At 42.8% G+C, this 21,010-nt stretch overlaps 1 protein-coding gene across 4 annotated transcripts in view; it reads right to left on the bottom strand.

Moving 5' to 3' along the window:
* The window catches only part of LOC130597987 (TAF5-like RNA polymerase II p300/CBP-associated factor-associated factor 65 kDa subunit 5L), a 51,951-nt gene that overhangs the window by 26,703 nt on the left and 4,238 nt on the right, over positions 1 to 21,010 (bottom strand). For 2 of the 4 annotated variants that reach the window (XR_008971901.1, XM_057407021.1), the window contains exons 1-4: positions 20,366 to 20,510; positions 16,755 to 16,859; positions 13,391 to 14,115; positions 7,077 to 7,542 (exon numbers count right to left, since the gene is read on the bottom strand). Coding sequence is in view for 3 of the 4 variants with exons in the window: in XM_057407021.1 (XP_057263004.1) it covers positions 7,077 to 7,542; positions 13,391 to 14,115; positions 16,755 to 16,859; positions 20,366 to 20,507 (1,438 nt within the window). In the remaining variant the exon portion in view is untranslated. Of the gene's footprint in view, positions 1 to 1,495; positions 1,528 to 2,222; positions 2,384 to 7,076; positions 7,543 to 13,390; positions 14,116 to 16,754; positions 16,860 to 20,365; positions 20,511 to 21,010 lie in introns of those variants that run through there. The other 2 variants (XM_057407023.1, XM_057407022.1) reach the window with 2 other exon arrangements.

The raw sequence follows: 21,010 nt of genomic DNA, 5'->3' as shown, positions 1-21,010 counted from the left end.
GAAAGACCCAATACAATGATACTTGTTTTTAATAAGAGGGACAGTTAGTTGAGGCTGTTGTGGCCTGTGGGGAGCCGCCCACCATTGCAGGTTGTGTGCCATGGTGCCCTCGGGGGCCAGTGCTGTTCCCTCTGCCCGCAGGTACACACCGCATCCACCACACCAGCCCCAGCCATCTCCAGGGGATGGGGATCAGCTGCGGCCTGGGGCACGCTACAGAGAGCAAACCTCTGACTTGAGTGCAATACTGAGGGATGGGGCTCTTGCCAAGCCTGTGACAGTGCTGGAAGGTGAAGAGAGGAAACCCAGTGAATGCAGGGGAGGACACAGGTGGAAGAGAGACAACGCAGTTCCACTGGCAGGGACACAGTGCAGCCCAGCCAGAGGAACGCACACAGCCCGACCAGTGAGGGGTGCAGGCTATGGCTGTGACATCCCTGCACGTAGGTGTCACCGAGATGGGAGAGGTGATCTCTTGATAAGATTTTGCAGGTAAGAAGCACCACATTCTCACAATAAAACAATCCATCCAGACACAAACAGGGAAGTTCAGATGCAGCAGAGCTTTATGTTCCAGTTTGGTTTAGGCTTTGCTTCTGGGGAAAAGCAGTGTAAAACACCACAACCACCCCCAAACTCACAGATGGTTATACAGTCATCCTAAGTGGTCGGGAAATATTTGCACTAATGGAGTGGAGTTGCCAGGAGGGGAGAGAGCACCTAAAATTCTGGCTATTCTTTTCCAGTTTGTTTACCATGTTGCTTTGCTATTGCCCTAAGCAAAAATGGCAAAAGCAGCAGCAGTCAGTCTAGCACATAAGGTCTTCAGCTAAGCTGCTCACCAATACAAACAAAATGAGCAAAACTGTGCAAACTTGTTTCAACTCCAGCAATGGGTTGAAGTTGTGATGTGTTATGCTAAAATACTACAAGGTTGCATTTGTGCTCACAACTCCAGACCTCAGGATGCCTAAGCTAATGGTTTGGGCTTGGCTGATTTCCTGGTGTTGACTACATGCAGCTTCGGAAGGATCTGTGCTAGTTCTAAAGGGCAAGTTGTCATTGCATGAGTTCTGCTATGCTTTTCTGGATGCCAGACAAGTGGCCTTTCTCCAGATGCAGCTGGCACTTGTTTATCTGGAGTTGTCTTACAGCATGACCCCAGTTTACCACTGCAGCAAGCATGTGGCAGTTTTTGCCCTTATTTGCACTGTCCTTTCCCTCTCCATGAACTACGTATGAAACATCATTAGCTGTTGCAAAGCCAGGTCCAGGGCTGGCCTAAGGCAAACATCAGAGTGGACAGGTACTATCACTACTGTCCAGAGACCAAGAAACTCCTTCTAGCAAGAGTGGTTCTGATCTAACAGCCTGATCTTCCTAGTGTCCACCTACCTCTATCTGTTGCTTTTAGGAACTTTCCTGACACTCATGTGCAGCCTTTGGGCTTTGGATGCTTCAGCGGGAGCATTGCTGTGCCACTGCATAGATCTATGGCATTCACTGCTGTCTAGGTAGCCTGCTTACCTAAGAGTAAAAGGGAAAGTAGAGTCTGATCTGGCACCTTCTAAATTAGAGAGGGAGGCAGGATATCCCCCAGATATCCCAAAGAGTATCACAAGATCAAAGGCTTCTCTCAGATGGAAACAGGTAGTTCACTATGTTACAGCCTACCTCACAACCTTAAGCACAGGAAAAAAACCCTTAAACAAATAAACCAAAACCACCACCCCTAAACAAAGGAACAAACAAAACCCAGGCGTGATTAAGGAAATATTTACAGGCAATATACAAGCAAGGAAGGCAGCTTGATTATTTCAGAAAGCCACCCAACCAGCCCTGCTACCCTACCAAAGCTGCTGGAGTTGGTGGTGCTCAAGACCAGGTTGGACGAGGCCTTGGGTGATATGATTTAGCATAAGGTGTCCCTGCCCATGGCAGGGGGTTGGAACTAGATGATCTTAAGGTCCTTTCCAGCCCTAACTATTCTATGATTCTATATGATGTGTAGCAGTGTGAACAGAAACTCACTCACTGCTGGGTGAGGGGAAGAAGTGAGAGCAAAGAAATAGAAGTGTACACCATCATGATCCTAGTTGTGTGCCCTTACACTCATAGCTCCTGCTCCTCCTCCCACTCCATTCTCCAGAGCTGGGGTAGCAATACAGGTTGACTTCCCACCTTTGACAGCAGAGCGACTCAAGTGGAGTTTCTTCCTCCTGTTTTCAGGCAAAGCATCAGAGGATATGCTGATACGCTTGTACAGCACCAAATACCTTGTAGTCCTGGTTCTTAGCTGATCCCCTGGCTGCATATATTAAGATGTTTTTTTTATCAGGCTTGTCACAAACAGAGGACCATGACTTCACTGACGAAGACAAACCTATGCAAAGAGAAGACCTTTTTATATCCTAAGTGGAACTGCAAAGATCTGGACTAGGTAGGAAAGCAGGGCTAGTGATAAAGCAGGCTTCTGAAGAAGTCTTCCTCGTCTAACCCTCAGCTTAATGCAGCAAATCCTTTTTCCTGTTTGCAAACATGGTTCAGTTATAGGGTAACACCTATGATACCAAGTTACAGAAACAGCTTCCACAGCTGCCTTGTTCAGTAATTTCACCTTCCCAAGAGAATATTTCTGCAGGATAACAGATGCAGTAGATAATATCTTGTCTTAAACCAGGCACCTGGAATATATCACCTTGTATGTACAACCACTGCTTGGTGCTGTTGTACAGCAGTGTCCGGCAGACAGAAAGCCAGATGCATGTTTAAATTTGTTAAAAAAGATTACCAGTCCAAATTTTACCAGTATTTTGTACTTGAAATACACTGAGTGTGGTGAGCATTGTTCTGTCAGTCAGCTTGGGCTCCTAGCCAGTACTTTTATAAACCCCATAGCTAGCATGCAGCATGATGGGATAGTCTTTGGCGAGGGACATCCGGGCAGTTAATTTAACTGTCACATTGGTGTCTTGTAATGGTACAGTTTTAGAGCCTGGCTCACTGCAAGCAACTAGACACCACTCAGAAGGAAGGCCATTTCAGGACTTTGTTGAAGAGCCCACTAAGCCTGGAGGACTAACAAAGTCAACAACAGTTGAAACAAGGTTAGCAAAGTAGCCTGAAGCACTTTTTATTTTTCTTGGCGAACCCGAAGGATCTCTAATGGAAATACCACATCTGTAAAATGTTTTTAGATTTAAAAGACACTTGCAAGAGATGGCTTTTCACAAAGGAGCCAGAATCCAAAGGAATAGGATGAATTTCACCATTTGGGACATCAAGATGTTTAGATTGAACAGTGTGGCCGCAGCTGCTCAGGAAATGCCAGTGTTAAAAGTGGGAAGGGCAACTTTTAACATAGACCTGTGAATGGGTGTAGCAGTCTGTTGGAATATACTTTTCCTTTCATCAGCATTCAGCGACTAAGCATGGACTTGTACCTCAGTTTTATCTATATTTACTGTGGCCTAGACTACCTGACACCTTTTGAAAGTGTATTTTGTATTCACTTATCAATTCACAAGGTTACGGAATAGAACAAAATTATCAGATAATGGATGTCAAAACCAAGCCCTCATAAAATTGAGATGTAGAATATCCTGTTGCAGCAGACTGTGGTAACAACAGGTATATAACTGATTAATAAATGGGATGAGACAAAATTAACAGGAACTAAATCCATCGGTGGATATTGCAGAGGTTTACTCAAAAAAAAAAAAAAGAAACCAACACCTCTCCAAACGAACAAACACTAACTGTGAGAAGACAGAAGTATATAAACCATGTAAGGATCACTGCCTATATGCCCTCTTTCCCAGAGTACCTCCTGTTAGCCACTGGCTGATACTATGCAGGGCTCGGTGCACCGTGCATCAGCCAGGAGGCATAAGAAGCAAGCAGAAATTTGCAGGGGAAGGAACACCCAGTTACGCGATTGAGAACTGTAATGACAGACTCGCAAGCAGCAACAGTCCCTTCTATGACACTTACTAAGTGCTTAAGTATGCCAATTTAAATGCTCTTGTGTTTTTTATGATATATGTTTAAATGGTATTCCTTCCTCCCACTCATACTCTCCAATCCACACCCCCCCCCATTTTGCCTTGAAATTCAGGCTGTCAATCAATTACAGACATTTCTTACAGTCTAGATTATTTCCTGTCTTCCTGCCTTCCAACATTTACATTCCATGCGCACCAAAAATTGTCCACACAGTACAAAAAAGTTCATAGATTTGAAGTGCATCATTAGTGATAGTATTTTCCCAAGACTTCAGAAATCACTTTTACATCTTTTAGCCTACATACTCAAAATGGGATTTGCTTCCAAAGTCTCTTTATTTTTGTCAGTTGCATATGCAAAACACTTAAGAATAACCAAACTGATTAAAAAAACCAATTCCACTATAGAAGTAAGAAGTCAAAGGGAAATTGTTCCCTGCTCATCTCAGCTTTATTTCCTCCCTTTTGGTTACTGTTTGCTCTACTTCACCACTAAAAGTTCAGCTGCTCTAAACCTAAACAGTGCTCAGGACACATGGCAACAAACATCTAAATGAGTTCCAGTGAACATCGGTGAGCCATATCCTTCCGAGGTATTCACACAGGCATTCAGCCAAGCACTTTGATACTCTGCTATAAGAGCAGTCATTTCACAATGAAATCTTTGGGCTAGAATGTACAGAATCAAGCAAAAACCTCAAAACCACCACAGATTACTGTAGGCTGAAGAATGTGCTTAGTTTGGTGAGCAGTATCAGCTCACTAGATCTGAAGGAAAAGGTCTCTCTAGAGACCTGTATAGCAGAAAGCATTAGCAAGACAACTATCTGCCATAGTGGGTTTTACTTCAAAATGCTTGATCCTAATCTGGGATTTTTGAACTTCTTCACACTTTTGATATAGAGCCATCAAAAGTTTAGCAGTGCCATTCAACTCCAAGCATACAGAGGGGTTCCTAGCTCTCCCAGAGCTCAGCTGCAGCACATGCTATTGCTAATCTCAGAAAGGTCAGACACATTTCTGATAAAAGGTTTTGGTCATTTATCAACATCTAAATAGACTAAAGGCAATTGTGAGCCATCATCTAAACTCTTAGATTGTTTGGATGTTCTCAAGAGATTTCTCTCATGAAGGTCCAGAAGTCCTGAGGAAAGCTGAAGGGAAATATTATTTAATACCAACAGCCTGCCTACAAAACATGAGGGTTGTACCTTTGCTCAAAAGAGGTATTTTAGAACATCAAACCACAAAGTAAAGGTCACACACACAACACTACAGAACAAGGCCTTCTGGTGCACAGTGTCAATCTCAGGGGATACCTAGATCTTCCACATGCATTTCGGCTGACCTACAAAGCTGTGTCAATACCCTAACTCCATGACCTGCCAAGTCAGCTCTGCAGAAAGCAAGTAGGGGGATATCAAACCAGCGGGCACCAAGTGAACAAGACCACTAGATCCAGTCTCTAAGTGCCAAGCAAGCTCCTGCCCTCTCCTTCCCATGCAAGTCAGAGCAAGTTTCCCAGAAAGGGACCAAACTTTTTTTTTTTATTTTTTTTTTTAAACTAAATGCTTTTAATAGAAAACAAAATACAAAATAACTTTTTCCAGAAAGCAGAAATATTTAATCTCTCAAAATTACAAACTAGAACGTGCTTTTTCCGCAGATCCTCGCTGTAAATGCTGATGATTTATCTCACAAAGTGTTCATGAAACTGATATTGCCACATTTTGAGAAAAATCCAACACTGGCAGAGCTGCCTCTGTGTACACACAATAATTTAGTAATACTATTTTTACCCATGTCACTTTGTGTGTGTGTCTCTCTCCCTGTTCCCCTCTCCCTGGACTGCCAACTTCCATTTACGGAAATATTTCTGTGAGGTGCAGTGGTGGATTGACATGCCCTGTTTCCATTAGGAATCCAAGCTCAGTCACTTCAGTTCTGTTGTGCCCTTCCTCCAGACAAGGCAACCCTTAAAGCCACCAGTGTACCACCACTGTCCTCCAATCCTCAAAACATAGTGCAACCAGATTCAGAAAGATTCCTAATTAATAGAACATAAATACAAACATCACAGCTAGTACCAGGAACCAGACCCAAATTACAATGCAGAGATGGGCCCCAACTGAGGTCAGATTTCCATCCACTTACTAAAAAGAAAGATTGTATTTTCTACTTAGCTAGTCCAAAATATTCCAGAAGTGCTATAGGGAACTGTAATATTTAGGACTACTACCACTGTAGAAAACACATAATGTTCTTTTAATAGAAGGGTCTTAAAATGCTGGTCCTCTGCAATACCAGGAAAAGAAAAGCAAAAGAAAAAATACTGGGCCAGTAGTTCTCCACACACTCAAGCCTCAGTTAACAGTAGGTAAGATGTGCCCATCAATCAATGCAGGATGTTTAAGTGCAGGTCAGCAGCTTATCTGGTTGGCAGTTTCACTTGTCTGGACTAGGCTTTTGGTTTCCCCAAGCTACTGGATTTACTGCCCTTTTCCCCCACCCCTACCAGTACAAGATTAGAATGTATACATTATTTTCATCCCTCCTCCTTTTTGCCTTATATCATTCGACAGCACATGCCTTTTTGTAGGCAAGACATTTTAAAGCATTTGCATGAACGTGCCTTTCAAGGGGGCAGAGGAAGAAAAGTGTTTCACAGTCAGTAATCTCAGCTTCCAATGGACTCTGGCATTCAATACACCCACCCGCTTCCCTAAGAAAGAAAAAAAAATTAATGTTCCTGATTTTCTTGTGCAATTCCAGTCACTAGAAGAAGATTACAGGCCATAAACTGTACGCTCAGTACATTATTCATCTGTCCGGTATATACACCAACCAGTTCACTGGAAGACCCATCTGCAGGGGCGTTGCAGTAAGTGTTCCGAATGTCCCAGACCCGGACTGAATTATCCATCGATGCTGAAGCAATTAAACTACTGTCGGGGCTAAAAGTAAGGCTGGTTATGTTGTCCGTGTGCCCCCTCAGTTCTTTGTAAAGAGTTCCTGATGCCAGGTCCCACAGCTTGAGCCGCTGGTCTTCACCTGCTGATGCCAGGTACTTACCATTGGGAGAAAAGGCAAGCGCTAGCACAGGACCACGGTGCCCAGTGAAGAGACGCACCGAGTTGCCTTGCTGAGTGCTCCACAAGCGCACAGTTTTATCCGTGGAGCCTGTTGCTAAGTAGTTGGAATTGGGGTGGAACTTGACGCAGTCTACATCTGCCAAGTGGCCTGCGTATATCCGCAGCGGGTACGTCCGATCAAACGACCAGAGCCTTGCAGTGCGATCGTGGGAACCACTGGCAAAGTACAGGCTGCAGGGGCTGATATCCAAGTCCCAGACAGGATAGGCATGTCCTTGGTACAGCACAGTGTTTGTAAAACTTCCCAGGTCCCAGTATCTGATGGACATGTCCTCAGAGCACGACAAGAGTCCTGAACTGTCGGAAAGAAACCTCGTGCTATACACAGGTCCACAGTGTCCTCTCAGGATCTTCATTTCTGTGCCTGCGCTGTCGTCTTCTTCCTCCTGGTTGAGTAGGAGAAAAAGAAACAAGAAAGGAAAGCATGTTTATCTGCTTAACAAATACAGGAACCACCATGAGGAAAAACAGGCGGCTTTAAAACAGAAGAAGTTATTTTAGACATGGCACATTCTGAGACACAAATGCATTTGTTATATGTAAGTTAATGCTGAAGAGATAGCGAGATAAGATTTTATATAAAGCTTTTACCCTTATTTTGGGTAGCCTTATGGTCACTGCAGAAAGCACCTTAACCTGGGATTGTACGCAAATAGGGAAAAAAGTATTTTATGTCATTTTCCCATTTGCTCAAAGCATATGCTTATTCCCTGTCTGCTCTCTACTAAACATTTGGCTAAGATGTTGAAACACATCTTGGCACGTGCTCTTTTGGTGTGGTCATTATTGGAAGTGAATCTCACAGTAGAGAAAAAGAAACACAGATGTCTTAAACAAAAAGTAGGAGATGGAAAGACCAAGCATGCTTGCCAAGCTATCTGCTGGATGTTCTTTCTTAGCTCCACATGTGAACAGAAACCCAGTAAGGCTTTAATATCTATTTCTGGATGCACGCTCCACCAGGATGCTTTCACATCCTCACCCTTCAACAACCTTCAAGAACAGCAAATATAGGCAGCTTATTTAGGTCAAAGGATCTATTTTGGGTTAGCAGAAGATGAATAACCACAAAAAGGATGGCACTGGAAACCTTTTTATCCTGTAATTCTCCAATCCAAGTACCAGGGCAGATAGTCAGCAAGTAAAAACTTTCACACTTAAAGGCTGTTCAGTGAGCTGTGCTAAAGGAATCTCCTGATAGAGCGTAAGAACCTCTGAAATTCTACTCAAGTAGCACCTCTTGATGCTCAAAGGCTACAAACTGCACAAATATCAACAAACCTGAGTGCCCTTGCCTGACAAGCTGGGGTTTCACTGACTGAGTGCAAGATCAACTATCAACTATAGCTTGGAGTGCATCTGTGCTTGAGACCACCCTTCCTCAGGGCTGTCAGACAGACACTTTTCCTCAGCACTGAATCCGTAACACTCCTCCACGGACAACCTCTGCTCATCAGACTCAACGAGACACCCTTTTGTTTGTGAGCAGCCCCTTTAACGTTATCATCACAAACCGGCCCATTTCCTGCAGAAGGAGCACTTCCTGCCCCGAGAGGAAACTCAGTTCCCTAGGGCTGCCGGACTGCTGGTGACCAACAGAAGTCAATGTGTCCTGAGCAGCTGTCTTGGCTGACATGACGTCTCTCATTCCTCTGACCTCAGGACCCACAGACAGTTTTGCTTCAGACTTAGCAATAATGCTGGAAGCACTTCTCCTCCAGTGGTTTTAAATCTCCCTTCAGAGGTGAGTTTAGCTAGCTCACTGCCTTTTTCCATCTCAACTGCATGTTCAGTAGTAAGCAGCAAGCCATGTTTAGTAATGCTAATTCTCTTCAGAGTAGTCAGTGCCCATGGGAGTTTTATGGTGTGGCTGGGAGCCAACTTCATCTGTGCTATAGAGGTGAGGCAGAGAAATTGCAGGCTCTAGCATGCAAAGCCCCATTCTCATTCAAATTGCTTTTTCTACCTCAGATAGAGTATTGCTTGCTGGAATCCACAGCATCTCTAGGCTATGATACCACATTAAACGAAGAGGCTGATACCTGCAGCATTTTATACTATTTAATTATGGCCATAAGACTCCACACAGATCACCAGTGGAAGCCCATTCAAGTTACCTATAATGTACTATAGCTTCTGTAAATTCTGCAAGTCCAGGTACTTATTTTTTTGCCTTCAAATTCAGACAGGGCTACTTGGGCTGCGTGCAGGCACATATTCTTTCTCTTTTACAAGTACCTACTCTTCTTTTCTTGCATTACTGCAGCAGCTTATTTCGCAATGCCTCTTCAGCATTCAAAACCACACTCCTATAGGGTCATAGGTAATACATCTTGTCTTTGACTTCTGTTTGACACACACTTAACATATCAACTGCACACTGCTGTTACAGCTCACTGAAAACGGTATACCTACAATGCTTCTGAGTCACTGCATTTTTCCATTTCCTCCCTACAGCAGTCAGTCTGCTGACCAGATTAACAAAGCAGCTGGAACTGCAGGCACTGAATTACTGCCTAACAGAACCAAGCCTCATTTCTTTGTCAGATCAAGCACACTATTCCTTTCATCCCACAGCTACTACCATGTAAATCTGTATCTGCAGCAGCTACAGAAAGGTTACAACCTGCGTTATAAATCAGCAGGGAGGCAGAGAATCCCTCTTCCTAATATTTTTTCATGATTTCCATTTCACACACTGTGTATGCTTCCAGGATATAACATACCACTGGGCACTACCCAGATATCCATTAGCGCCTTTTGAAGTCATTGCAGCTCCAGGTTAGCATAAATGATTTGTATTTCCTTGGAATGGACAAGAAATTTAAGTTATATAAACCCCTTTTAATCAATAACCTACACATACGCTAAAAGCTACCTTTTATTATTTGAACTATCCATTTTGAAAATAAGAACTATTAAAACAGATTTTAAGTAATAAAACAGAACTGTAAAACCTACCAACACTACTAAAGTGAGGTAGAAAGGAATTTAACAGTGAACAGGAAGTCTTCCTGAGTAAGCACAAGACTTGCAAAAACGACATTATTAAGAAACCGAAAAGAATAAAAATGTTGGCATGTTTTGTTACACAGGATACCTTCCAAATTATACCCCTATGGAGAGACTGCCTCAGCTATTACTTAAATCAGTAATGGGTTTTGCATGACAGTCATTTGGACCCAGAAATCTTACTGCCGATACATTTAACCTTGTGAGCAGCAAACACTATCTTGCTGACAAAAGTTACCTTGATCTTCCACCCAGAGCACGCCTCAAGGGAATGAGCAAGCCTCAAAAAGCAACAATAACCTTAAAAAAACCCTGAAACACACCAAGAAATCTCACCCTGTCCCCTCCCTTTTTCTAACTAGTAACAGGTTTCCCACGTGTCATCATCTCATCCTGCAGTGCTTTTAAGATGCCAAGAGGAAAGATCCCTTAACTGCCTATAGCAGGGAGCTTCCTAGCAGGGACATAGATTGAGCTCTTTTTACAGGACATTTCTTACTGCTCCTTCCAGAATTCCATCTGACCTCCACCAAGGTGGCAGCATCATCCCTGCCCATTACCACCTGAAGGACCACTGCCACTTAAAAGCAGAATCTTAGAAGCAGAGCTGAATGTGGTCAAGTCTTTCATCTTCACAAAACTTACAGACTGCCACTCCTGCAGCTTGGAATAAGCAGTATTATTTTCTGATGTTGATCTACGTAGTACCAGCAATGAGCATGGCAAAACTGCAGAGACAAACAATACATCCACTTGCATAGCTGTAAAACTGCATTTTTATACTGGACCTTAAGTAAGAGAGACTATGAAGTGGCATTTGTGAGATGCTACTATAAAGAAAATGGATTTACTTTATCCCCAGATAGTAAGCCTCTCCTACCCCCAGAAAGCACGACAACATTGGTGAAGTACACTGGAGCATCACACTGAGCAAAATTATCAATCTAGACTGAGTAAACAATTTTAACCTTAGGGACACTGACTTTACATGGACTAGCAAAAAAAGTAATTTTCTAACACTTTTGCCAAGTCTCAACCTCATTTTTATATATATATATACACAGACATATATAAACACACAAAGAGATATTAAACCCAATAGTGGCTTTACTGCCACTCTGAACAAGATCTACTGAAACTTGCACAGTTTTAGACTTCTGTATCTTCATAGAAAGGACCTATTTGCTTGAAGCAAATCAGAAATCGAGCTGAAGATTATTTCAGGCACTACTATTTAAATACAATATCCAAAGCTATTTACACACTACAGAAATCAACCAAAAGAAACCTTACAAAACCCAGCCAAGTTTAATCTCCTCACAAGTTATTTGAGAGAATACACTGAAGCAGTATCAAAGCACATTCAGAATTTCTGTTCTTTGTCACAGTTTTCATCAGGTTTATTGCTGTGAATTGTTGCTGATCAGATTGCAGTGATACTGTGAAACACAGGCCCTGTTTGACTGAGCTGCATGAATGATGACTGCAGCCTGGTAAGGATGGTCTTGTTTGGTCTGTCTTGGTATCTGTGGCTTCCACTTCCTGGGGAACCCAAGCAGGTGCTGGTCTGTTTCCCACCGGTGGGTCCCTGTGTATTTTCACTTAGCACTCCCAGATACTGGAATTTATTTCCTTTGTGGTTAACAGGCTTTCATTTGCATTTGGGAGATGTAACCAGCAGTCTGTTCAGGCTGGTATCCTCCCTTAACTCTGAAATCCTGATCAGGTCACTATTTGTTTTGTCAGTAGTGGAAGTTATTCAAGGCAATGATGACTTTGATCTGTGCTGGTCTTTGACCAGTTTTTGGGTTTAGATCTGTGACAAATACTGCAGGATACACAAAATATTGAAACAGCCAACAAAGGAGCCATTTGTACTCAAGCTTCCACGGCTGTTTCATAATACATATACAATATGCAAGTATCTGTCTATGAGCCAAAAAAAAAGCTAATAGGTACTCCTGATAACCTGGCAGTATCTTGCTTTTCTGTAGTCTGGAGCCAGAGGAGGTGACCTGCTGATTTACCAGAGTTCTCCTCTGTTTCAGTTATTGACATTTGGTTTCCGTGGCAGGCAATACACAGTCACGTGTCCTGTGCACTCTTGCAGCTTATAATGAAAACAAGTCCATAGTTCTTATCTTGGGCTAGTCTGACCCACCTACCTGCTCACTCTGCAGAAAGGGTTAACCTGGGGATCAGTCAGCTATCTCACCTGGATGCCTGCCTCTCCTTCGCAAGCTGACTAACAAAGGAATCCCTAACCATATAAGTCTCCATCCTGCAAGCTCTCCACACTCTTCCAAAACAAACAGAACCCTGCCACTAGGTATTTTTTGTGAGAAGAAAAACAGTGGAAAAAAGGATGTTACACCCACCCCCCCCACCCCCCCAAAAGGGTGTGATTAAACAAAGGAAGACTCACAAATTCTGATCTCTAACCAGATATAAGATGCTACGTGGGCAGCTATGGCAAGAGGGGAGGAAGGGTGTGACTAGAAGGGGAAAAAAACATCCCAGTAAACTAGAAGATGCCATCTAGCCTGGCATGTGAAGGCACACAAAGCCCTGCCTTTGTCTCCAGCACTCCAGAGTGGGAAGCCTCTGCAGTTTCTACACTGCAGATTCCCTGACAGAGAAATTTTGAATAATTTTTCCATGCTAACTCTTCACCTCTGGGTAAGGTCATAACTGAAATTCAATTTTGCACTTAGGCATCCCTTCTTCCTCAGGCCTCAGACCAGCCCCCTTTGGCTCTTTCCTTACTTTGTCTTTATTTTCCACTTCCTGCATCTCTCCCCTTCTCTCCACCCTTCTGACTGGTTGTTCTGAGCTGCTTTCTTTCTAGTTTTCATTCACCACAGTGTGTTTTTACTGCCCGCATGTCCTTGTTTCATCTTTCCATCCACAAGAAGGCTCTTTGCTCCTCAGGGAAGGAAGCCTTCTCCTTACAGGGCTGCCCGTGTACTGCCATCTGTTCAAGGACAGCTGGGAGATCGGCACCTAGGACTAGCAAACTATGACCTGAGCACAAACTCACTGCACCATTTACAAACACCACAGGAAAGAACAAGGACAAGAGTAGGCTATAAATTTTGTGTGTCAAGGCAGAAAGGTTGTGGAATAGCCTCAGATTCCCTGGAGACAATACGAGATATTCCGCAATGCATGCCTAAAGCAGAAAGGGGTGGGGGCAGGGGGAACAGGGAAAGGTATCCAGACCTCCTCATCCAGGATGTCACAAGCCAGACGGATGCGGGACACATCAACGAGGTGGGGCTCAGATTTTAGCTTCCTGGAACGCAGGCTCCACAGCTTCACACACGAATTATCGAACCCAGCAGCTAGCAGCTTGCTATTTGGTGAAATCTCTGCAGTGTTCAGCAACTGCTCTGTGTTATAGAAGGCATAGAAACAGATGGTCGTTAGGGAAGGGGGCCCATCCTTGACACGTTTGATGCTGTCCTGCAGTAAATCCAGCGCTGCCTCATTCTGCAGAATGGAAGCTGGCACGTCACTGGGTTCCAGGCCGTTGCTCTCACTGCGTGAGGAGCTCCCGCCTGCATAGAGCTGGTAGTCAGTCCTCTTGGCGGGCTGCACATCCAAGTGAATGTGCAAGGTCAGGACTTTGCACAGGGCATTGTTGTTGTCACTTTGGAGGTAGCGAAGAAGGTAGTTGTAGCTGTCCTCTTGAAGGCGGATGACGTACTTGTTGTCCAGAAAAGCCCGGAGCTTCAAGTTAGACAGGATATCTTGAATAGTCATGGTAGTCTGCAACTGCTCAATGATATCCTTCTGGCTGGCATTCTGCAAGAACATGCCATGGAAGCGGCTGTAAAAACTGTCCACTGTGCTTTTTAGGCCATTCTGGACCATGTTCAGATGGAGGTAGACGAAGAGGGGATACAGAAGAGGCATCACTTCATGGCTGTGCTGAGAATCTGAATCTATATAAAAAACAGCAACAAACTGTGAATGATTTCTCAATCATTTTCTACTGGGAATAAAACAGACAAGGACAACTACTGCAAGAAACCTTGACAGTGGCATTAGAGAGCAAACAAGAAGAGACTTTTGTTGGTGCATCTAAGTGAAGCTCTTCTGCAACCTAAATGGGATACACTATACCTACTACAGATCTGAACAGAGATTCGCAAGTCAGCGAGGGACCTTTTCTGAACAAAATGAGGAGATTTCAAACCCCTTTATAGGTATGGGCCAACTATTAAAATACCACCGTATAAAATACATGAGAACTGAAATTTCCCCACTTATTTAAGAAGGGAAACTGTGTGTTCTGTTTATTGCAATAAGTGGACTTTAAAATTTACTCATTATATTTAAAATAGTATTTAACAAAATTATTTACTTAGCTTGTGTGGGCCTGAACTTTGGTGGCTTTTTTCCCCCCTCTCAACTTCAGTAAAACTTGCATGTGGTGCTCTGGATGGAAGTGATTTGTCCCAAGGATTAAGGAAGCTAGTTTGCAAAATGGACTGCAATAAGCTGTGTGCTCTTGTTTTATTTCTATGCCTGCTCATGTGCAAACCCCAGCAGTAATTCCTAGTACACAGTGTAACAAACTCCCTGTGAGGCTGTGCTGTACCTTCCAGAGACTAATCTGTCATCAGCTTCTTCGGGCCGTTTCCCTCCCACATTCAGCTGGCTGCTGCTGTAAGGAGTAGAGCGCTGCCACAGAACACCATGGCAACATACAGGGCCACAACAACGAGTTACCAGAGGACCACATGGTCCAGATTACTGCAACAAAACAGGCATTGCTGGTCCTCAAACAGCACTGCTGGTCTTCAAGCAGTATTGCTGCTTTTCAACTTCCCTCCTGCCACTACCAAGGCATATTCTTTTCTTCCCCCTTTTGTTAGGTTATTTTTCCTCTCCTGTTGAGCACTCCTCCAGACTTTCTCTGGTCCATACTGTGCTTCTCTCCCGTTTCTAGATGATTAACTACAGAGTGTGTGTGGTGCATTTACGTATCTGCATACTTAGGCATCATTTGCCTTCCTGTCCTATTGAAACTGAGCCAAAGCCAGTGAAATCAGTGGTCTGTGTGTAGTAAAAGCTGTAAGCAGCCAGCAGGTGCTTTTTCCTAGAAATGTAACATGGGGAAGGACCTTACTCTGCAGTGGGGGGAAAAAGAGTACAGATGGGTAGTCAGCAGAAACAGGAATGAAGAAAACATTCACCCAGGAAAACAGAAGTGAGGTTACAGGCGCTGGGTCTGTCTAGCCTGGAGAAGAAAAAGGGGGTATCCAGCTGCTGCCTGCAATACCCAGTGGGACATTATGGAGGAAAAGGAGCCAGCCTCTTTTCAGAGGTGCTCAGTGAAAGGATGACAACAGGCAAGCTGCTGCAAGGGAAATACCAAATCACTCAGCCCTGCAGCTGGGGCCCAGGGGTGCAGAACAATCTTCGCACTTTGTGATTTTCAAAATGTGGCTGGAGAAGGCCTTGAGCAATCTGATCAAACCGTGATTTTGCCCTGCTTTGAGCACCCGGTTAGTCTAGAGAGTTCTAGAAGAATTCCTAGTTTATTCAGTGGTCCTAGTCCCCTTCCCACTCCTCAGGCATCACAGAGATGGCAAGTGTCCCGCTGTGCCTTGAGGCTGGCTGGGAGGTTACTCCCTTGCAGAAACAGAAGCAGTTCATGTGTGTAAGAAATTTGAGCAACACAGACAAAAACCATGAAAACACTCAACGTGAACACCAAAACCATGCCTAGCACTTCCTCATAAGGATTTACCTCCAGTACTAAAGTGCAGTGGTGTTGAACTGCTCTAGGAGGCAAGGCTAGAGCAGTATTTTCTGCCTCTGTCTTCCCTTCTTCCCTTTCCCTTCAACAACTATCAGGAACATTAATCACAGCATTATGCACACTGGGATCAAATCCCTACACTGGACAAATGTAGATGTACCCAAAGGCGGGTGAAGTGGCAACCTCACTTTCCTTGGGGCTATTATGTAAAAAACTTATCTGCTTTCTTCTTCACACATTTGGGACTATTAGAAGAAATAAGGACATTCCCAGGAGTACCTTTGGTTTTACTATTATTAAAAAATTATATATATTATAAAAAGAAAAATAATGATTGTCTTCTGCATCACACTACAGAATGAGGTTTTTTTTTACTTTCTATCATATACCTCCAGATTTAAGGGAACATTCTCCCTTTAAAATCTAGACCATCATAAAAATAAGTCAATTATGAATAAAATTAAAAACTTACTCTATGAGACAGCAGAGAACTACACTCATTTCTAAGTTACCTGCCTTTCACATAAAGCACTCTAATCTTCCTTCTTGTCCTGTATGTGCAGAAGATCTACAAAGACCAAATGTTTGAATAAGAAAGGGCAAACAGTCAGCTATCTACAAAAGCCAAAGGTACTCAAGCACTCAGACAACAATAACAAAAATAAACATTTTTAATTGTATTAATTGAAATCTCTAAACTAGAACTCAAGATTGTTAGAGACATGATTTTAAATTTTATTATAGTGTCCTTTACTCATTGAAATGACAAAAAAGCCCCCAGACATCTACTTTCCTTTGCTTCCTGGTATTTACCTGTGAGAAAATTGCGTAATCGTCCAAATTGTACTTCATATTGCTGTGGCTCCGCCAGGCAGGGAGCTGCAGACACCACGTTGGCACAACCAGATTCAGATTGGACTGTGAAATAAAATGAGTAACAATTAAATAGGGATTTAAGGAGTTTTGCATGTGTGTCCAGAAACAAAGCTTCTCGTGAAATCCGAGGTAATGCAGCCATGAGATGGCATTTCACCTCTCAAACTGTCCGGGGATGGCATAGTCTGAAGCATCTAAACATGGCATTAAGCACCTAGACAGATCGTGAATGAAACTTAAACTGAAAACTTAAAAAAAGCCAAACAAACCTAAAACTCTCAGCTACTCATCTGCTTCCCCAAGAACATACTTTTAAGTTTTCAAATACAACCTTAAGTTCCCAAGAAATTCAGAGTAACACCATCACAGATCACTTAACAGTTCTACAAAATACTCAGTGGCTTTACTACTCTGCACTCAGAAAAGATGAGGAAAGCAACCTCCAACTTCCACCAAAAAAAAGTTTCTTTTACAGCAGGACCCACCAGTAATCATGGACAGGAGGTCTGCAGTGGCACCGCCCCAGAGTCTCAAATTCCTTGTCCCAGTCATTGTTGCAGCAAATGACAATCATTATCATACACTAGTCTCCAGAGGTGGTGGTGAAAACACACTGAATCTCTAAGCAAACACATAGTAATTTTTAATCAGAAGATGTCCTCCTCCTTGGGGATTTATGGTTATAGGGCAGCTGGTTAAGGTCTCCAGTTATTAAGGTCTCCTGCAATGGTGTTAAAATGATTTTCAGAATCAGTATCAGTGCTGGTAAAAGTGGTTTTGAGCTATTTAGAAAGGGAACTGGCTTCTCCTTCTCCAGCACCAAACCTTTGCTCTCCTGCTGACCTCTCAGAATCCAACAGAGGACTTTGTGCAAGTTTACAGTCACCCACCAACATAACCTCAGCATATACAAGTACTAGTGATTAGAAACACAAGTTACAAAATGATAACCCATATGTTTATTTGTCTGCTCTTCTAAGAGCATGAAAAGGCAAAGAGTTTCACTGGTTTCCTTTCCTACATTTTAAAAAAACTGTAGCTATCCTCCCCTCCACAAAACCTGTTTTCATTACTCTCGCTTCAACTTCTTTCAGTCTCCCCTGCCCCCTCACTGCTTTACATCCTCTCTCTTTGCCTTCCTACTCCCGATTGATCGCTTTTTGTTCCAGCACTTGGCTCATGCACAGAGGTACAACTCTGACAGCCCTGGAAGTCTATAAACAACATCATCAAATGTTCGCATGCTAAAGAGAGATAGGCCAGCCTCCAGCTCATCTCAATGCTGCTAATTAGAAAGAGATCAGCACATGGCGTACAGGCAGCCTGTTGCTATTCTCCCCTTTCTCTTCCACTCTCTCTGGTAAGACACTTTGTCTTCCTGGAGCTTATGGAAATACAGGAGGAATGTTTACCAGCTCCCCAGGGCAAGCTGAATTCACCTTTGGAAGCAGAGGACTGTGCTCATCATCCACTCATGGGAAAGAACAAATACAGATTCCCGCACCAATACCCTGTCTTCTCTCTAATCAGTTTAGAAATAAACAAATACAACCTATTAAAAGATAAGAGATACAGTGCACTTGCTTTCTACAGCCTGGCTGCTTCAGAAACCCAAAGCCGGTAAGAACTTGAGGCTCACATACTGGTATTACTTAATGGCTAAAGTAAAAACCGCTGCTATTTGGAATCGAAATTTAGTGTAATCAATATTCAGCATGAGAAAAGTAGACTGCATGCATACACATACAGGAACTCAACAATGTTTAGTGACAGTTTTCAATGTCACCTATTGTAAAAGCAAAGAAAAATAAAAATATGATGGCCTTTTATTTCCCTGAAATAAAGCAATGAAGGTTTTAGAATCTGGTCAGTTTTCAATCAGTCTGCAAAACTAACATGACTGCAGCAGAAAGTATTTTCAGACTCTGTTTTCAGAGTAAGTATAAGCTGGGATTTTCTTTTTCAACAGTTATTCATGGAACTGCAGTATACTTACTGACAGCTTACTATGAGCATGTTTGACAACCAGTATGCAGCTAAATACATGAGAACAGTCCATTTTCAGTTCTAATGAAAACTGATGACTAAGCTCTGAATCACCAGCCACAAAACCCTTGCACTGGCAGGAGCACACAGACTAGTAAGAAATTTAGTAATAACATTTGGTGGAAGATTAGTAAAAAAGACAAAACCCAATCAGACACTCATTCACACTCTTTCCTGAACCATTTTCTTTCCTGGATGATGCCATATGCAAATGCAAGGGCTTGTAATCCAATTCATCTCTCCTATTTCAGATACTTCTGTGCCTTCCTGGCACGGTTCACCCCAAGTTCTGGTCCCATTTCAACACTGACCCTTCTACCCACCTCTCCCACAAAATCTCCCATCAAAAATAATTTAACATTTTACTTTGGTTTCATTCCTCCCCCATTTCCCCCAGAATTATTTCAGGGAGTTACAACAAACTTCCGATAGTTACTTTGAAAACAGCAAGGAAATGAAAAGTACTAAAACGTAAGTCACTTGTAACAACAAAATATTACCCAATTTCCTTCAAGCCCCTGAGAAAGTCAGCCTAGACATTTAGTTACCAGTCACTCATCTTTGGATTATAACTACGGCAAAATACTCTATAGAGGTGGGAAGAGCTATTTTGGCATCCAATCTTACCTAGTTGCAAGCAGAGAGTTATACAGCAACTAATGCTTTGTCAAATCAAGTTGTATCACCAGTAACTAAGGTCTCCATCACTCTTAGCCTGGGATGCTGTCACAATCTAAGCAATTTTGTTTACAAAAGCATTTCCTCCTTGCATTTTCACCCAAAGGTCAGCCCAGTATTTTCTCAGTTTTACAATTAAATTTAATCTTTATAACCTCTACATTGCTTGCATCCTTTCAATATTTGTACAAGCTCAAGCGATAACATAGTTTGCTGTAACAAAAATAATTACAATGAAGACTGTTGCAGACACAATTTGAAAAGCAAGTAGTATATCAGGGTTCCAAAGCCTTTAAGAAAGAGGAAGAAGGGCATGGAGAGAAATAAACTGTCTCACCCGCTGAAGGATTTTTTGTTTGTTTTTTTTTTTTTCCCCAGGACAGAGCAGAGAAAGAAATCAGTCTGTATCACTGCCATGTCATATGCCATAGCCCTCCTGGAGTACAAAAGTACTACAGATTTTCATGCTTCCACTTAATTTCTCATCTAGGTTCTTCTCACCTTCATCCCAAAGCACCACTACTTGCTAGACTTCATGTTCTTTGGGATACAACGTAAGCATCTTCCACTACACTGACATATGCCCTTCCTATACCCCCATTTCAGCTTGCTGTTTCACTGACCAGGAATCTCACATTGTTACACTTTCATACATATTTTTATTGTTCAAAAGTTCCTATCTCACTCCAACTTCACACTGGGAAACTTATTTCAAAAGGAGAGCTGTCCATGTATGCAGACAAATTCACACAGTTACCAATGTACATACTCAAACTTGTCACAACTCTGCAAAGAAGCATGTGTGGAAAACACAACAGCCTTACCTGTGAGATTAGCTGCCATCTCTTCAGCAGTCTGACACAGCCTCAGCCCTTGTTTTAGGGGACCTTCCGAGTCCACATACTGACGGCGCTTGAGGTAGCAGGACACTGCCATCTGAATCTGTTCTGTGCGTACGCGTTTCATGACCTCAAGAGAAAAGAAAGAGATGATGAGGCTCTTGCTGGGTAGGTATATGCCAAAAGAAACATGCTCCATACGCTAAGATAAACTGATAGAAAACAAACAGCTCAGTATTTTCATTGCTGAAGTCAAACAACTTCATTACTGAAATAAGAGAAAAACCTTTCATGCATTTGCCTCTCAGTACTGAGGTGTAACTAAACACTTTGAATCAAATCCCTGAAGATATTTTGCTGCCTCTTTCCACTACTGTCACCAAGGAACCAAAACCACTTTTGAGGATTCTGGACTAAAAGTGCAGTGGTGAGCTGCAGCATTTGTTTTCTGTTAAAAACAGCTGATGAAAAAGGAGTGTTTCTCCTCCTTGCGTTTTTACAGTGGCTGTTTTGGTGTTCAGTCATCTTCTGACTCCTCTGCTTGACCAACCAAAAAACCAACTGCACTTCAGTCAGGTAAATCCCCAGAAAAAAAATAAGTAAACAGAAATTAAAACAAAAGCAGAGCCT

Source organism: Pezoporus wallicus, unplaced genomic scaffold (genome assembly GCF_028554395.1).
Source record: "Pezoporus wallicus isolate ANWC-B61680 ecotype Strahan unplaced genomic scaffold, APGP_CSIRO_Pwel_v1 scaffold_6362, whole genome shotgun sequence".
Lineage (NCBI taxonomy): Eukaryota > Metazoa > Chordata > Aves > Psittaciformes > Psittacidae > Pezoporus > Pezoporus wallicus.
The sequence above is the reverse complement of the archived record's forward strand: the minus strand, read 5'-3'. Positions and strand labels throughout refer to the sequence as shown.